General features: G+C 42.4%; 1 protein-coding gene across 1 annotated transcript in view; it reads right to left on the minus strand.

Moving 5' to 3' along the window:
* The window catches only part of COL5A2 (collagen type V alpha 2 chain), a 186,072-nt gene that overhangs the window by 43,101 nt on the left and 127,725 nt on the right, over positions 1 to 15,246 (minus strand). Inside the window, exons 22-30 of the mRNA XM_056534314.1 lie at positions 13,888 to 13,941; positions 13,625 to 13,732; positions 10,892 to 10,945; positions 10,677 to 10,775; positions 5,934 to 5,987; positions 5,424 to 5,522; positions 5,279 to 5,332; positions 5,136 to 5,189; positions 4,996 to 5,049 (exon numbers count right to left, since the gene is read on the minus strand). Of these exons, the coding sequence (XP_056390289.1) occupies positions 4,996 to 5,049; positions 5,136 to 5,189; positions 5,279 to 5,332; positions 5,424 to 5,522; positions 5,934 to 5,987; positions 10,677 to 10,775; positions 10,892 to 10,945; positions 13,625 to 13,732; positions 13,888 to 13,941 (630 nt within the window). The remainder of the gene's footprint in view (positions 1 to 4,995; positions 5,050 to 5,135; positions 5,190 to 5,278; positions 5,333 to 5,423; positions 5,523 to 5,933; positions 5,988 to 10,676; positions 10,776 to 10,891; positions 10,946 to 13,624; positions 13,733 to 13,887; positions 13,942 to 15,246) is intronic.

Genomic DNA, 15,246 nt, shown 5'->3' on the forward strand with positions numbered 1-15,246 from the left:
GGGGAGAGAAAAAAGCATAATAAGAATACTAAGACTACTGAGTAAGACAAAGTTTGATTAGCTTAGCGCATTTCTTAACCTTACAGACTAGGATAATGGGAGGGTATATTCAAAATTGTGCCAGAACTTTGCATTGTTTGCACCATGTAGCCACTTTTGAAAAAAGTGAGGGGGTGGAGTTTAAATTTCACCAGTGTAAGATGTGCCAGATTTTCAAACAGCCTGATTCACTGTTAAGAGTACAGACACTAAGTGGGATATTTTTAAATGTATCTTAAATGATCACTATGAGAAGTCCATAACATATGGAAATAAAAAGGTTAGAAAAATCCAATGTAATTTAAAGGGGTACTCCAGTGAAAACCTTTATTCTTTTAAATCAACTGGTGGCAGAAAGTTAAACATATTTGTAAATTACTTCTATTAAAAAATCTTAATCCTTCCTGTACTTATTAGCTGCTGAATACTACAGAGGAAATTCTTTTCTTTTTGGAAAGCTCTCTGATGACATCACGACCACAGTTCTCTCTGCTGATGTTGTTATTATAATAATAATAACACTTTATTTACTGTTGTCCTTAGTGGGATTTGAACCCAAGTCCCCAGCACTGCAAGGCAGCAGTGCTAATCACTGAGCCACCATGCTTCCCTTAGCATACACTTGCTATTCATGGTTGCTAAAATGGACAGAGATGTCAGCAGAGAGCACTGTGTTCGTGATGTCATCAGTGTTCCATAAAGAAAGGAATTTCCTCTGTAGCATTCAGCAGCTAATAAGTACTGGAAGGATTAAGATTTTTTAATAGAAGTAATTTACAAATATGTTTAACTTTCTGCCACCAGTTGATTTAAAAGAAAGAAGGTTTTCACCGGAGTACCCCTTTAACAAAAATGTAAAGAGTGTTATTTCACAGTGGAAGTGACCATGGCATTTAAAAGGGTTCTGCCTGAATAATGAACAGGTTCTATCTTCAGGTAAAACAGAATTTAGCATCAGAATTCTGCTAACAGAAATTCCTCAGTGTGAATGGGGCAGAGGAAAGTCCATTAAAGTCAATGGAACTTTCATTGTTGGATGATTTGGAGCAGAATAAGCGAGCAGAAATACTGAAGTAAATTCCTCTCCAATTCCTTAGTGTGAGAAATGACAAAACGCTAGGTTCACACTCTGGAATTTCTGCCAGAGATCGAGCCGGCGGCACAAGGACTGAGCAGACTGCATTGCTGCTCCCATATACTGCAATGCATTTCTGGGTGGATCTTTTGGGAGATCTGCTCACAAATGCATTGCCATCTATGGTGACGGCAATGCAGTCCACACGGTCCTAGTGCCGCCGGCTCGAGCTCCTGCAGAAATTCTGCCCAGAAATTCCACAGTGTGAATCTAGCCTTAGAGGTACTCCAGAAAAAAAACGTTCTCTCTGCTCTGTTTGTACACAAAAAGCAGCACTATTTCTGCCCATTATATAACTTGTACAAGGCATTTTTCAGCAGATTTCTGCTCTGCAAGCTTCATCTCTTATTTGCAGTTTTCCCAGAGCTGGTGGATGGAGCTCCCTCCTCCCCCTTTCATAGAATTGTATTGCTTGTCTTGCATACACAGGACAAAGCTGAGCTGAGTTCAGCAGTTAATTTGATAACAGAAGAAATAAGCATTTTTGTCTAATAAGCTATATTTGAAAGTTTCTTATATACGCTTGTTCAATTGTTTTATGCAAAATTTGCTTAAACAGTGCTTGTTTAAAAAGCTCAAGCGCTCCAGTACTTATCAACTGCTGTATGCCCTGAAGGAAGTTGTGTAGTCTTTTCAGTTAGACATGGTGCTCCCTGTTGCCAAATCTGTTCATATCAGTAACTGTCCAAAGAAGGAGAGGTTCGTATGAGGATTTGCTTATGCTCTGGATATTTCCTAACATGGACAGAGGAGGCATCAGGGAACACCATGTGTGACTGGAAAGATTTTACAACTTCCTCTGGAGAATACAGCAGTCAATAAGTACTGGAAGGCTTGAGATTTGTTATATAGAAGTTATTTGCAAATCTGTATAACTTTGTGTCAGCAGTCAGTTGTCACTTATTCTGTACATTACCAAATAGATGCTTTTTTTTCTTAAAATGTACTGCTACTAAAGCTCTTCCACCCAATCTGACATTGAACAGAGAGAGGAGGTATTTAACACTGGGCAGTATAATTGTCAAGTATTGTTGAGTATTGTTCACTGGTTATATCAGTTTAGAATAGGGCCCATGTAAATACATTCTTTGCACTTTGTATTGATACCTGCCATGAGGCAATGTCTCCCATGCTGAAATATTTATGTACATAGCACACACAGATTCTACAGCACTGTAAATTGGTTCCCTGTCCCCACTGGTGCTCACAAGCTAAATTTAGCTAATAGTATGTTTTGGAGTATGGGAGGAAACCCAAACAAACACGGGAAGAACATACAAACTTTTGCACATGTTGTCCTTGATGGTATTTGAACCAAGGACCCCAAAGTTGCATGACAATAGTGCTAACCATTGAGCCACTACCGTCTTCTAGTCAGAAAGAAGTGATGATTGAAATGTTGCCACCAGTCAAATAAACTCTAAGGTTAGCCTGTACAGCAGTGATTCCCAACCGTGGTGCTGCGGGATTTTGCCGTCTTTTTTTTTTTTTTAAATGTCCCGCCCTGGCCTGCGCGCTTATGACACACAGCATCTCCCTGCGTCCCCTGTATCCCCCTGCGTCCCCCTCTCCCTTGCGGTGCAGTGAGCCAAAAATGATACCCTGGGGCGGAATGAGCGGCATCTGCGCTGGTCTCCCGTGCCTGCCGAGGAACTGCAAGCTGCGTGGGCCGGCTTACTTAAGGTACCGTACCCTTTCCACCCCTCCGTTACCCCTTCTCAACCCTGCCCAAACCCCCCACCACCACCGTCACCCAGGTCCACCCTCTACCCCCTCCCCCGTCACTCATGTCCACCCTCTGTCATCCATGTCTGTCTTGTCCACCTCCCTGTCCATCCCTGTCACCCATGTCCACCCCCCCTGTCACCCATGTCCACCCCCCCTGTCACTAATGTCCACCCCCCATCACTCATGTCCACCCCCCTTTCACACATGTCCACCCTCCTATCATCCCCATCACCCATGTCCACCCCCCCTCTCACCCATGTCCGCCCTCCTGTCATCCATGTCTGCCTTGTCTACTCCCCTGTCCATCCCTGTCACTCATGTTTACCCCCGTCTCACCCCGTAGTCTACCCTGTTACCCATGTCCACCCTCCTGTTCACCCATCTGTCCCTTGTCACCCCAGTCCACCCCTCTCTGTCACTCCTGTCCCTCTCTTTTACCCCCTTGTCATCCTTGTCCACCTCTCTAACCCCGTCTCCCATGTCCACCCTCCTGTCATCCATGTCCAACCCCCATCCAACCCTCTTTCACCCCTGTCCATCCCTGTCACCCATGTTCACCCTCCATTGTCCACCCCTCTGACCACATCCTTGTCACCCAAATCCACCCCTATTCACCCTCTGTCACCCCCTATGCCCCCGTCACCCATGTTCACTCTTCTACACCCATCTGTCACCCTTGTACGCCTCTCTACACCCCTCTGTACACTCCTCTACACCCCTCTGTCACCCATGTACACCCATCTATCACCCATGTCTACTCCTCTACACCCCTCTGTCACCCATTTACACTCCTCTACACCCCTCTGTTATCCCTCTGTATACTCCTCTATACCCCTCTGTCACCCATGTACACCCCTCTGTCACCCATGTACACTCCTCTATACCCCTCTGTCACCCATGTGCATCCATCTGTCACCCATCTACACTCCTCTGCACCCATTTGTCCCCCATGTACACCCATTTGTCACCCATGTACACTTCTCTACACCCCTCTGTCACCCATGTACACTTCTCTATACCCTTCTGTCACCCATGTACACTCCTCTACACCCCTCTGTCACCCATGTACACTCCTCTACACCCATCTGTCACCCATGTACACTCCTCTACATCCATCTGTCACCCATGTACACTTTTCTACTCCCATCTGTACACTCCTCTACACCCCTCTGTATACTCCTATACACCCCTCTGTACTCCTCTACACCCCTCTGTATACTCCTATACACCCCTCTGTACACCCCTTTAGACCCCTCTGTCACCCATGTCCACTCCTCTACACCCCTCTGTCACCCATGTCCACTCCTCTACACCCCTCTTTCATCCATGTACACTCCTCTACACCCCTCTGTCACCCATGTACACTCCTCTATACCCCTCTGTCACCCATGTACACTCCTCTACACCCCTCTGTACACTCCTCTACACCCCTTTGTACATCCCTCTACACCCCTCTGTCACCCATGTACACTCTTCTACACCCTTCTGTCACCCATGTAAAAAAAAGTGTCGAGCCTAATAGAATTGTTTTGCAGGTTTAACGGTGAAGAATTGTGTGTGGAAGAAATCGTGATGGTGGCCCGGACCAGATGGAGAAGAGAAGGCAATGATGCAAATTAGAGAAGACGTCATTTATGAGTTGCTGTATAAAGCAGCCCTTTAAACTACATACCCACTGATAAATAGATATAGTGCATTGCATTTTTTTTTACCGTTTTTTCCTTTTTTTTTTTTTGCTTGTAAACCTCGGTAGGGGTGCCCCGTGGAAATGTTTTTTTTCCGAAGTGTGCTCTGACCCGAAAAAGGTTGGGAAACACTGCTGTACAGTTTTGATGTATGAAATAAGACAGGGCAGGGGTTCCATTGTAGAGTATCCATGGCTTATTTAAATAATACTGTTATGGGGTGGGTGTAATCAGCTTCCATATAAAGGAGAAAGTATAACCAATTTACTTAATTCACTTAGTCTTCTGGAAAACTTATGTGAATGAAACTTTGAAGATCATATCTTCTGGCATGTACTTCTTAATTTACCATATTATCAGTAATCTGCTTTAGATTAAACAAAAACTAAATCAAATAATAAAAAATACCTGAAATCCAGTAGGCCCAGGAGGACCTTGTTCACCTCTTTCACCAGCAGGTCCCTAAACAATTAAAAGTGTTTATAAATAATTTGGAATGTATTCTATGTGTAAACTTTGTTAATTATAGATATTCCTTTTTTTCTTACAGGTGGGCCAGCAGGACCAGAAGGACCAACTTCACCATCTTTTCCTGGAGCTCCCTGATTAAGATAAATAAAAATGAACATTTCTTAAAAGATACTTTAGGTCAACAAACAATAATCATGGAAAAAAGGAGATAGTAACATACTCTTTGTCCAGGTACTCCTGCACTGCCTTGTTCTCCTGGCTTTCCAGGATCTCCCTGTTGAATAGACATTGCTTCATAAATAATTAGGAAAACAAATAAATAATTAGAATTTTTATTTATCATGAGTATTGTGTATTGTTCATACACTGTTGCCTTTTGGACCAGCAGGCCCCATAGTTCCAGTTTCACCACGAATTCCAATTGGACCAGGTGGACCAGTGCGCCCATCTTCTCCAGGAGCTCCCTGCAAGATACAAATAAAAAAGCCCCAAAATGTTATCTTTTAGTTTATACACTATACCAGACACTATATAACACATAAGGGGAAAAAAAATCTACGAAGAAAAAAACATATTACTAAAACAAAACTACTAAAAAAAAAAGTTCTATGAGTCGGTTTAAAAAAATCTATCTATCTATCTATCTATCTATCTTGTATATATGATCTAGGAAGGAAATCCCCACTGGGAAAAATGTAAGTTTTGTTCACAATATTTTGTCTTCTTTAAAATGTTTGATAAATAGGCCAAAGGACACAGACATGAGATACACACTGTATAAATGATTTTGAAGCCTTGACTGACAGAATATCTTTGTAAGTTGATGCACAATAATTTATTTATTTTACAAAAGTATATAATAACATAGGACTTACCAATGGTCCTGGTTTGCCTTCTGGACCTGGGACTCCAGGATTTCCAGTCAGACCCTAAAATAGATGTAAGATCCATTAGTAATGTGCTCATTCCGGATGCCATATTTCCCTCTGGAGATATACTGTATGAACAGAGCTTCTGGAATAATGTTTCTCATTACAAAGAATGTTACCAGATCATTCAATGATTAATGGAAATAGTATGTGATATTCTGAGGTAATATGCGCATTGCACAAAAGTGAGTTTACATGACATTTTATAGAAAAGGGTAAATCATAATGGCTAATATCACACTTTTAGACAGACTAACACTGCGTGATCTTTTACAGTAAATGGTAAGAAAAATGTACACCTGTAGCTTTTTTACAGTAAAAAGTGCACACTTCCCATTGTACTGTGTTATATAATATAGGTATTTTCAGGTTAAAGAAACTGATGGGGTTTACTACTTTATGGTGGTTTGGGGAGCTTTAGGTCAAGGCTAGTGAATTTTAAACTATAGTAGAGTATAAAGTATGGATGAGTTTACAATAAACAAGAAGGAAGGGAATGGGCAATGAGGATTTCCTGCATGTCTATTCTTATTACTTGGCTATTTGATTGATTGATATAAAGTTGTGTGGGAGATGTTCCAGGATAACATGCCATGTATTTATGTACATCTCTCCCCTTCTAGGCTAAGAAGTCACGTGGGCAGTCCTACTCAGTGATACACAGCTATATGTGTATAAGTGTGCTAATAGATGGAGTTGTCAACCACTGTGCAGGTCCACCCAGAATGAGCAGATATTTGCCACAAAACTACAAATGATATCAGTCTACTCAGCTGTTATATATATATATATATATATATATATATATATATATATATACAGGATTAGAGATGAGCGAATCGAATCAGACGAAGTCGAATTCGTTCCGAATTTCACGAAAAATTTGATTTGGACCAAATCCGAACTTCGACTCGATTCGCTGTATTGAATATCTTCATTAGTGACACCTCTGCAATTGTCCTGTACAATGTATAGATGCAACCGGCTTTCTCCTGCTCTTGCATCTCTGCAATAGATAGGACAATCGCATTGGGTGTCAGGAGTGACACCTGCTGTGATTTGTCCTTAACCCCTTAAGGATGCAGCCCATTTTCACCTCTAGGATGAAGCCCTTTTTTGCAAATCTAAACACTGTCACTTTAAACATTAATAACTCTGGAATGCTTTTACTTATATCATTCTGATTCTGAGATAGTTTTTTCGTGACATATTCTACTTTAACATAGTGGTACATTTTTGTGGTAACTTGCATCCTTTCTTGGTGAAAAATTCCCAAATTTGATGAAAAAAAAAAAATTGCATTTTTTTTTCACTGCGGGCGAACTACAATGCTCAGAAGAGAAGGAGTCATATTTGGCTTTTTGAGAGCAAATTTTGCTCGGGGGGAATGTCGCATTTAGGAAGCCTCTATTGTGCCAGGACAGCAAAAAAAAAACACATGGCATACCATTTTGGAAACTAGACCCCTCACAGAATGTAATGAGGGGTACAGTGAGCATTTACCCCCCATTGTTGTCTGACATGTCTTTGGAACAGTGGGCTGTGCAACATTTTTCATTTTCACGGACCACTGTTCCAAAGATCCGTAGTGTACGTGTGTATATGTAGTGTAGTGTTTTACTCTTTATTTTATGTTAGTGTAGTGTAGTGTTTTTAGGCTACATTCACACTGTAGGCAGATTACACTGAGTCTCCCGCTAGGAGTTTGAGCTGCGGAGGAAAATTTGCCGCAGCTCAAACTTGAAGCGGGGAACTCACTGTAATCTGCCGCCAGTGTGAATGTAGCCTTTACATTCACATGGGAGGGGGGTCAAAACTACAACTCCCAGCATGCACTGACAGACCATGCATGCTGGGAGTTGTAGTTTTGCAACAGCTGGAGGCACACTGGTTGGAAAACCTTGAGTTAGGTTCTATGACCTAACTCAGTATTTTCCAACCAGTGTGCCTCCAGCTCTTGCAAAACTACAACTCCCAGCATGTACTGATTGCGGAAGGGCATGCTGGGAGATGTAGTTATGCAATGGCTGGAGGCACGCAAGTACAACTCCCAACATGCCAAGACAGCCTTATGCTGTTCCTGAATGCTGGGAGTTGTAGTTTTGCAAGATTTAGAGAGGTTCAGGTTGTAAATCACTGTCCAGTGGTCTCAAAACTGTGGCCCTCCAGATGTTGCAAAACTACAACTCGCAGCATGTCCAGACAGCAAACTGCTGTCTGGGCATGCTGAGAGTTGTAGTTTTGCAACATCTGGAGGGCTACAGTTTGAGACCACTGCATAGTGATCTACAATCTGAACCCCTCTAAATATTGCAAAACTACAAGTCCCAGCATGCCCACACAGCAAACAGCTGTCTGGGCATGCTGGGAGTTTTAGTTTTGCAACATCCGGAGGGCCACGGTTTAGAGACCACTGTAAACTGTGGCCCTCCGGATGTTGCTAGGCAACAACTCACCTGGCAGGACCCGGATGATTTGCTGCCGCCGCCGCACATGTGGGATCCCCGCATGGAGGATCGCGCTCCGGGATCCGGGATCCAGGTAAGGGACCTTCGGCACTGGTCCCTGGACAGTTCCCTCGTTTTTCCCGGACACCGATAGGTGGGCAAAGCGGGGGAACTGAACTTTAACCCCCCCCCATCCCCCGGTCTGCTATCGGTCGGTTGCTCGGCCGACCAATAGCAGGGACAGGAGGGGTGGCACCCCTGCCACCAAACTCCTATCCCTTCAGGGGGATCGAGGGTGTCTCGGACACCCCCGATTCCTCGTATTTTTCGGGTCACCAGTGACCCGTATGACCCGGAATTGCGCAGATTTGAGGCCATCGCGGTCATGGGGGGGTCTCAGGACTCCCCTCGTTGATGTGCCGGGATCCCTGTTGTTAGATAACAGCAGTCATCCTGGCCCGATCACCGCTACCGGTGAGTGTTACTTTGCAGGGCCGTACATGTACATCGCTCATCGTGAAGGGGTTAAAGGGGTACTCCGGTGAAAAACTTTTTTTTTTTTTAAATCAACTGGTGCCTGAAAGTTAAACAGATTTGTAAATTACTTCTATTAAAAAATCTTAATCCTTCCTGTACTTATTAGCTGCTGAATACTACAGTGGAAATTATTTTCCGTTTGAAACAAAGAGCTGTCTGCTGACATCTCTGTCCATTTTAGGAACTGCCAGCGTAAAAGGAAATCCCCATAGCAAAATATGCTGTTCTGCGCAGTTCCTAAAATGGACAGAGATGTCAGCAGAGAGCACTGTGGTCGTGATGTCAGCAGAGAGCTCTGTGTTTCAAAAAGAAAATAATTTCTGCTGTAGTATTCAGCAGCTAATAAGTACAGGAAGGATTAAGATTTTTTAATAGAAGTAATTTGCAAATCTGTTTATCTTTCTGGCACCAGTTGATTTAAAAAAAAAAGTTTTTCACCGGAGTACCCCTTTAACTGCAGGCACTACTGCTCCCAACATGGAGCACACTGGCTGGAGCCAACTGGCCAATCACAGCTCTCTGTGGGAAATATAAATTCTATTCACATCACTGGCCGGCCGGAGTATAGTGCAGTGATGCGAGCACAGGAGAAAGACTCTCCATCTCTGCAATGGATAGGACAATCGCATCGGGTGTCAGGAGTGACATCCGGGGCGATCTGTCTTTTAGTGCAGGTACTAAAGCTCACATCATGGAGCAGTCTGTTCCATGCTGGGAGTAGTAGTACTACCTAAAAAAATTTAAAAATAGAGAGAAAAAAGTGAAACACACACATATTTTATTAAACACAAGATAATAAGATATGGACATCTGATGTGAAAAGTACTTATCCAAAATGGACATCTTCTATAGGATAATACTAGCAATGTTTGCCTTCATACTCTAGGGGGGAGATTTTTCAAAACCTATATAGAGGAAAGGTTGCTGAGTTGCCCATGGCAACCAATCAGATCGCTTCTTTTATTTTTCAGAGGCCTTTTCAAAAGTGTAGGAAGCGATCTGATTGGTTGCTATGTGCAACTCAGCAACTTTTCCTCTGGGTAGGTTTTGATAAGTCTCCCCCTAGGACCTTTTCATTGAAAAAAGCAAAATATAAATGTATAAAACAAGATTATTTAGTGTGGCTAACTGTGGCTTCTACCACAGAAGAAAATAAACATGCAATATTGCTTGGCTGCATGTTCATATCTACCAGAGCATATCTAGTCCTACAACATTTTTACACATTAAGTCAGTAAAGCATTGGACAATGCTTTACCAGCAATGTAAATTAGAAAACATTACAAAATCTTATATGTACAAAACTCAGTGGCCCTCATTTACTATTCTAAACCCGACCTCTTTTGTCTGGTTTTTTTGTCGCATCTTTGTCTGCGCCATGTCGCAGACATCGTGTGCCAGTCTGCGACACTATGCGACATTTTTTCCCGATGGACCCGATGTGGATTCTCCCAAACCCGAAAAAGGGGCGTTACCCGACATTTCTGAGCTTTCCCGCGTATTTATTAAGGTTTCCAACCCGAATTTGTTGAATTGTTGTGGATTTTTTCCCGACAGCTCAGAGGAGTTGGAAACCAAAACCCACGTGCGACAAACAGGATGCGACATAATAATAAATACCAGGGGAAAAAAGCAGTCGGATAAGAAAGCAACATAGACTTACAACCCGATTTTCTTAGTAAATGAGGGCCAGTGTGTTACTTACTCTAGCACCAGGAAGACCAGGTTCTCCAAGACGACCAGGGTCTCCAGTAGCTCCTTTAGGGCCTGAAACTCCTGCTACTCCTCGCTCTCCTTGTGCACCCTGCAAAAGTTTTCATTAGGATTTCACGATATGAAAGTTGTATTTATAAAAATTGTGGTAGCTATGGTAACTACGGGCACCTTAGTTTGGGCCCTTTTTAAACCTTTTACTGTTACCTTAGGTCCAGGGAGTCCATCTGATCCAGGAAACCCACGATTACCTGGGGCACCCTAAAGATAATGTAAAGATAATATTGCTAAATGTTAAAAATGATTATGTAGTTTGCAGTTTGATCATGTAACAAAAAACTGTTCATATTCAAATACTTTTAGACTTTCTGTAGGTCTAAAAACGAATCTCGCCATTTTAAATTGTATGCCCCAAATACTATGCACTTGAAAATTCTGTACACCGGTCGACCATTCAATATGCCTTCTATAATGGTAAAAAGTGACAAGGAAAAAATAACTTTAAATATCAGTATGTCAGGAAAGTGAGTTTTTAGCATCCAGTGATTCTTTCTGTTAACCCCTTAAGGACCCAGCCCATTTCCACCTTAAGGACCCAGCCATTTTTGCACATCTGACCACTGTCACTTTAAGCATTAATAAGTCTTAGATGCTTTTACTTTTCATTCTGATTCCGAGAATGTTTTTCATGGTATATTCTATTTTATGTTAGTGGTAAAATTTTGTCGATACTTGCATAATTTTTTGGTGAAAAGTTAAAAAAAATGAGGAAAAATTTGAAGATTTTGCTTTTTTTTTTTTTTTTTGAAACTCTCTGGTTATAAGGAAAATTGACATCCCAAATAAATTATATATGGATTCACATATACAATGTCTACTTTATGATTGCATCATAAAGTTGACATGTTTTTACTTTTGAAAGACATCAGAGGGCTTCAAAGTTCAGCAGCAATTTTCCAATTTTTTCATATACCTCTTGTGAAAATAAAAAGTATGGGGCAACACCAGCATGTTAGTATAACATTTTTTTTACACTAACTGGCTGGTGTAGATGATAACTTTTTCTTTTCATAAGGGGTAGAAGGAGAAAAAGCCCCCCCCCCAAAAAAAAAATTTGTGACGCAATTTCTCCCGAGTATGGAAATACCCCATGTGGCCCTAAACTGTTTCCTTGAAATACGACAGGGCTCCAAAGTGAGAGAACTCCATGTGCATTTGAGGACTAAATTAGGGATTGCATAGGGGTGGACATAGGGGTATTCTACGCCAGTGATTCCCAAACAGGGTGCCTCCAGCTGTTGCTAAACTCCCAGCATGCCTGGACAGTCAGTGGCTGTCCAGCAATACCGGGAGTTGTTGTTTTGCAACAGCTGGAGGCTCCGTTTTGGAAATACTGCCGTAAGATACGTTTTTCATTTTTATTGGGGGGGAGGGGACAGTGTAAGGGGGTATATATGTATTGTTTTACCCTTTATCATGTGTTAGTGCAGCGTAGTGTAGTGTAGTTAGGGTACATTCGCACTGGTGGAGGTTTACAGTGAATTTCCTGCTCAAACTTGAAGCAGGAAACTCACTGTAAACCTGCCCATGTGAATGTACCCTGCACATTCACATGGGGGGGCAAACCTTCAGCTGTTACAAAACTACAACTCCCAACATGCACTGGCAGACTGTGCATGCTGGGAGTTGTACTTTTGCAACAGCTGAAAGCACACTGATTGGAAAACCTTCAGTTAGGTTCTGTTATCTAACTCAGTATTTTCCAACCAGGGTGCCTCCAGCTGTTGCAAAGCTACAACTCCCAGAATGTACTGCTCGCCGAAGGGCATGCTGGGAGATGAAGTTATACAACAGCTGGAGGTATGCAACTACAACTCCCAGCATGGCGAGACCGCCATTTGCTGTTATTGCATGCTTGGAGTTGTAGTTTTGCAAGATTTAGAGGGCCAAGGTTTAGAAACCACTGCACAGAGATCTCCAAACTGTGGCCCTACCTACAGATGTTGCAAAACTACAAATCCCAGCATGCCCAGACAGCAAACTGCTGTCTGGGCATGCTGAGAGTGGTAGTTTTGCAACATCTGGAGGGCTACAGTTTAGAGACCACTGGCTTACGTAGTCTGCACCAGGGAGCCAGCCGCACGTCATCGCCGCCCACTGCCAACACCGATTGTTGCCACCGATGGTAAGTGACCTCCGGCACCAGTCACAGGACAGTTCCCCCTTTCTGCCCGCACTATTGTGGCTGGGCAGAACGAGGGAACCCAACTTTAACCCCCCCGCCCCCGATCTGCTATTGGTTGGTCGCTTCTGACTGACCAATAGCAGGGATAGGAGGGGTGGCACCCCGCCACCTCACTCCTATCCCTTCAGGGGGATCGTCAGTGTCCTGATGACCTGGAATTGCCGCAGATCCCCGGTCTGAATTGACCGGCGATTTGCAGCAATCGCCGACATGGATCAGGACCCCCATTGGGCATTTGCACGGGATGCATGATGATAGATATCAGCAGTCATCAGGGTCATACAGGTACGCCCTAGGTCCTTAAGGGGTTAAACAGTTAGGCAGGGTTAACAGTGAATAAAATTTGATGTGTGCTATTTTTTGCAGGATATCTGCTGGGAAAATACAACATGTGCTGAAAATGTTACATTGTGTGAAACCAGCCTTATAATAAAAATATTTTTTTAATGTCTCTAATACTAATGTTTCACTGTAATGTAAAGAATATTTTTATACAGATCAAATATACACCTTTGGTATGAAAATGAAGCGTTTTGAGTGTTCTGGTAGAAAGCCATGATATTGTGTTGAATGGATTTTATGAGTAAATGTAATCCTAAACTAAAGGAAAAGTAAGGGTGGACACATCTGAAATGTCTGTAAAGGAATAGTTGAATAAATACGATTAATTCAGCTTTGCTTAAAAACTGTTTTACCCTTTCTCCAACTGGTCCTGGAGGGCCTTGTGAGCCTGGGTCTCCACGGGGACCTCTTTTGCCTTCTTCTCCTTGTGGACCTATTGCACCTTGTGGACCATGTGGACCCTGTGTTAATACAAAGTTATCTTCAGTTAAATGTAACTAATCCTTTTTTTTGTTCTCTGTTTTATACACAGATATTTCCTTCTATTGGACATTATATGCAACATATGTATCTCAGTAGCTATAATTTAGGTTTTCAAAAGACCGCACATACTTACAGGTTCACCTTTTGGTCCTGCTTCCCCTTTAAAACCAGGGACACCTGGATCACCCTTTAAGTAATAAAAATATTCATGTTCTTTATTGTACAATTATATGGTTCAACATTAACTATACTGTATATACACAGTACTGTGTATTACAAATACTTAATAAATACCTTGCTGATCCCCATATGAGTTTTTTTTTCCCATCAGAGAGTTTGATTAAACAGCAAATATGGCAGAGAATCATGAGTCAGATACTCAGGGACAGCAAGCAGGGTACTAAGAAAAACTTTTTTCCCTTTTTGATTTTTGGAAACAATTATAGATGCAGCATCTCTCAGTTATTAGGGCTGGGGGAGAATGTGTGTAAGTGGGTAAGTAACTGGCTCAGTGATAGGAAACAGAGGGTGGTTATTAATGGTACTTATTCTGATTGGATAACTGTTACTAGTGGGGTACCACAGGGGTCAGTCTTGGGTCCTGTTCTATTTAATATATTTATTAATGACCTTGTAGAGGGGTTGAATAGTAAAGTAGCAATCTTTGCAGATGATACTAAACTCTGTAAAGCGGTAAACACTATAGAGGACAGTGCACTGTTACAAAAGGATGGAAGTTTGGGCTGGGAAGTGGCAGATGAGGTTCAACACTGATAAATGTAAGGTAATGAATATGGGGAAGAAAAATCCCGGCTGGGATTATGTATTAAATGGGGGAACACTCGGGAAGACTGACATGGAAAAGGACTTGGGAGTCTTAGTGAATAGAAAATTTAGCTGTAGATACCAGTGTCGGGCAGCTGCTGCCAAGGCAAATAAAATGACAAGGAAATAATTCTACCACTGTACAAATCAATAGTCAGACCACACATGGAATACTGTGTACAGTACTGGGCACCAGTGTACAAGAAAGATATAGTGGAGCTCAAAGACGGGCAACCAGAGTAATATGGGGAATGGGAGGACAACAATACCCAGAAAGATTATCAGAATTAGGGTTATTTAGTTTAGAAAAATAAAGGCTTAGGGGTGACCTAATAACTATGTAGAAGTATATCAGGGGACTGTACAGAGATCTCTCCCATGATCTATTTATTCCCAGGACTGTATCTATAACAAGGGGGCATCCGCTACGTCTTGAGGAAAGAAGGTTTCTACACCAGCACAGACGGGGGATCTTTGCTGTAAGAGCAGTGAGACTGCGGAATTCTCTGCCAGAGGACGTGGTCATGGGGAACTCTGTAAAAGAGTTCAAAAAGGGGCTGGATGCATTTTTGGAGAATAATAACATGTATATGCTGGTTATGTATACTAGATTTATAGGGACAGAAAGTTGATCCAGGGATTTCTTCTTACTGCCCTCAGGAAGGAA

This window comes from Hyla sarda, chromosome 8 (genome assembly GCF_029499605.1).
Source record: "Hyla sarda isolate aHylSar1 chromosome 8, aHylSar1.hap1, whole genome shotgun sequence".
NCBI classification, from domain to species: domain Eukaryota; kingdom Metazoa; phylum Chordata; class Amphibia; order Anura; family Hylidae; genus Hyla; species Hyla sarda.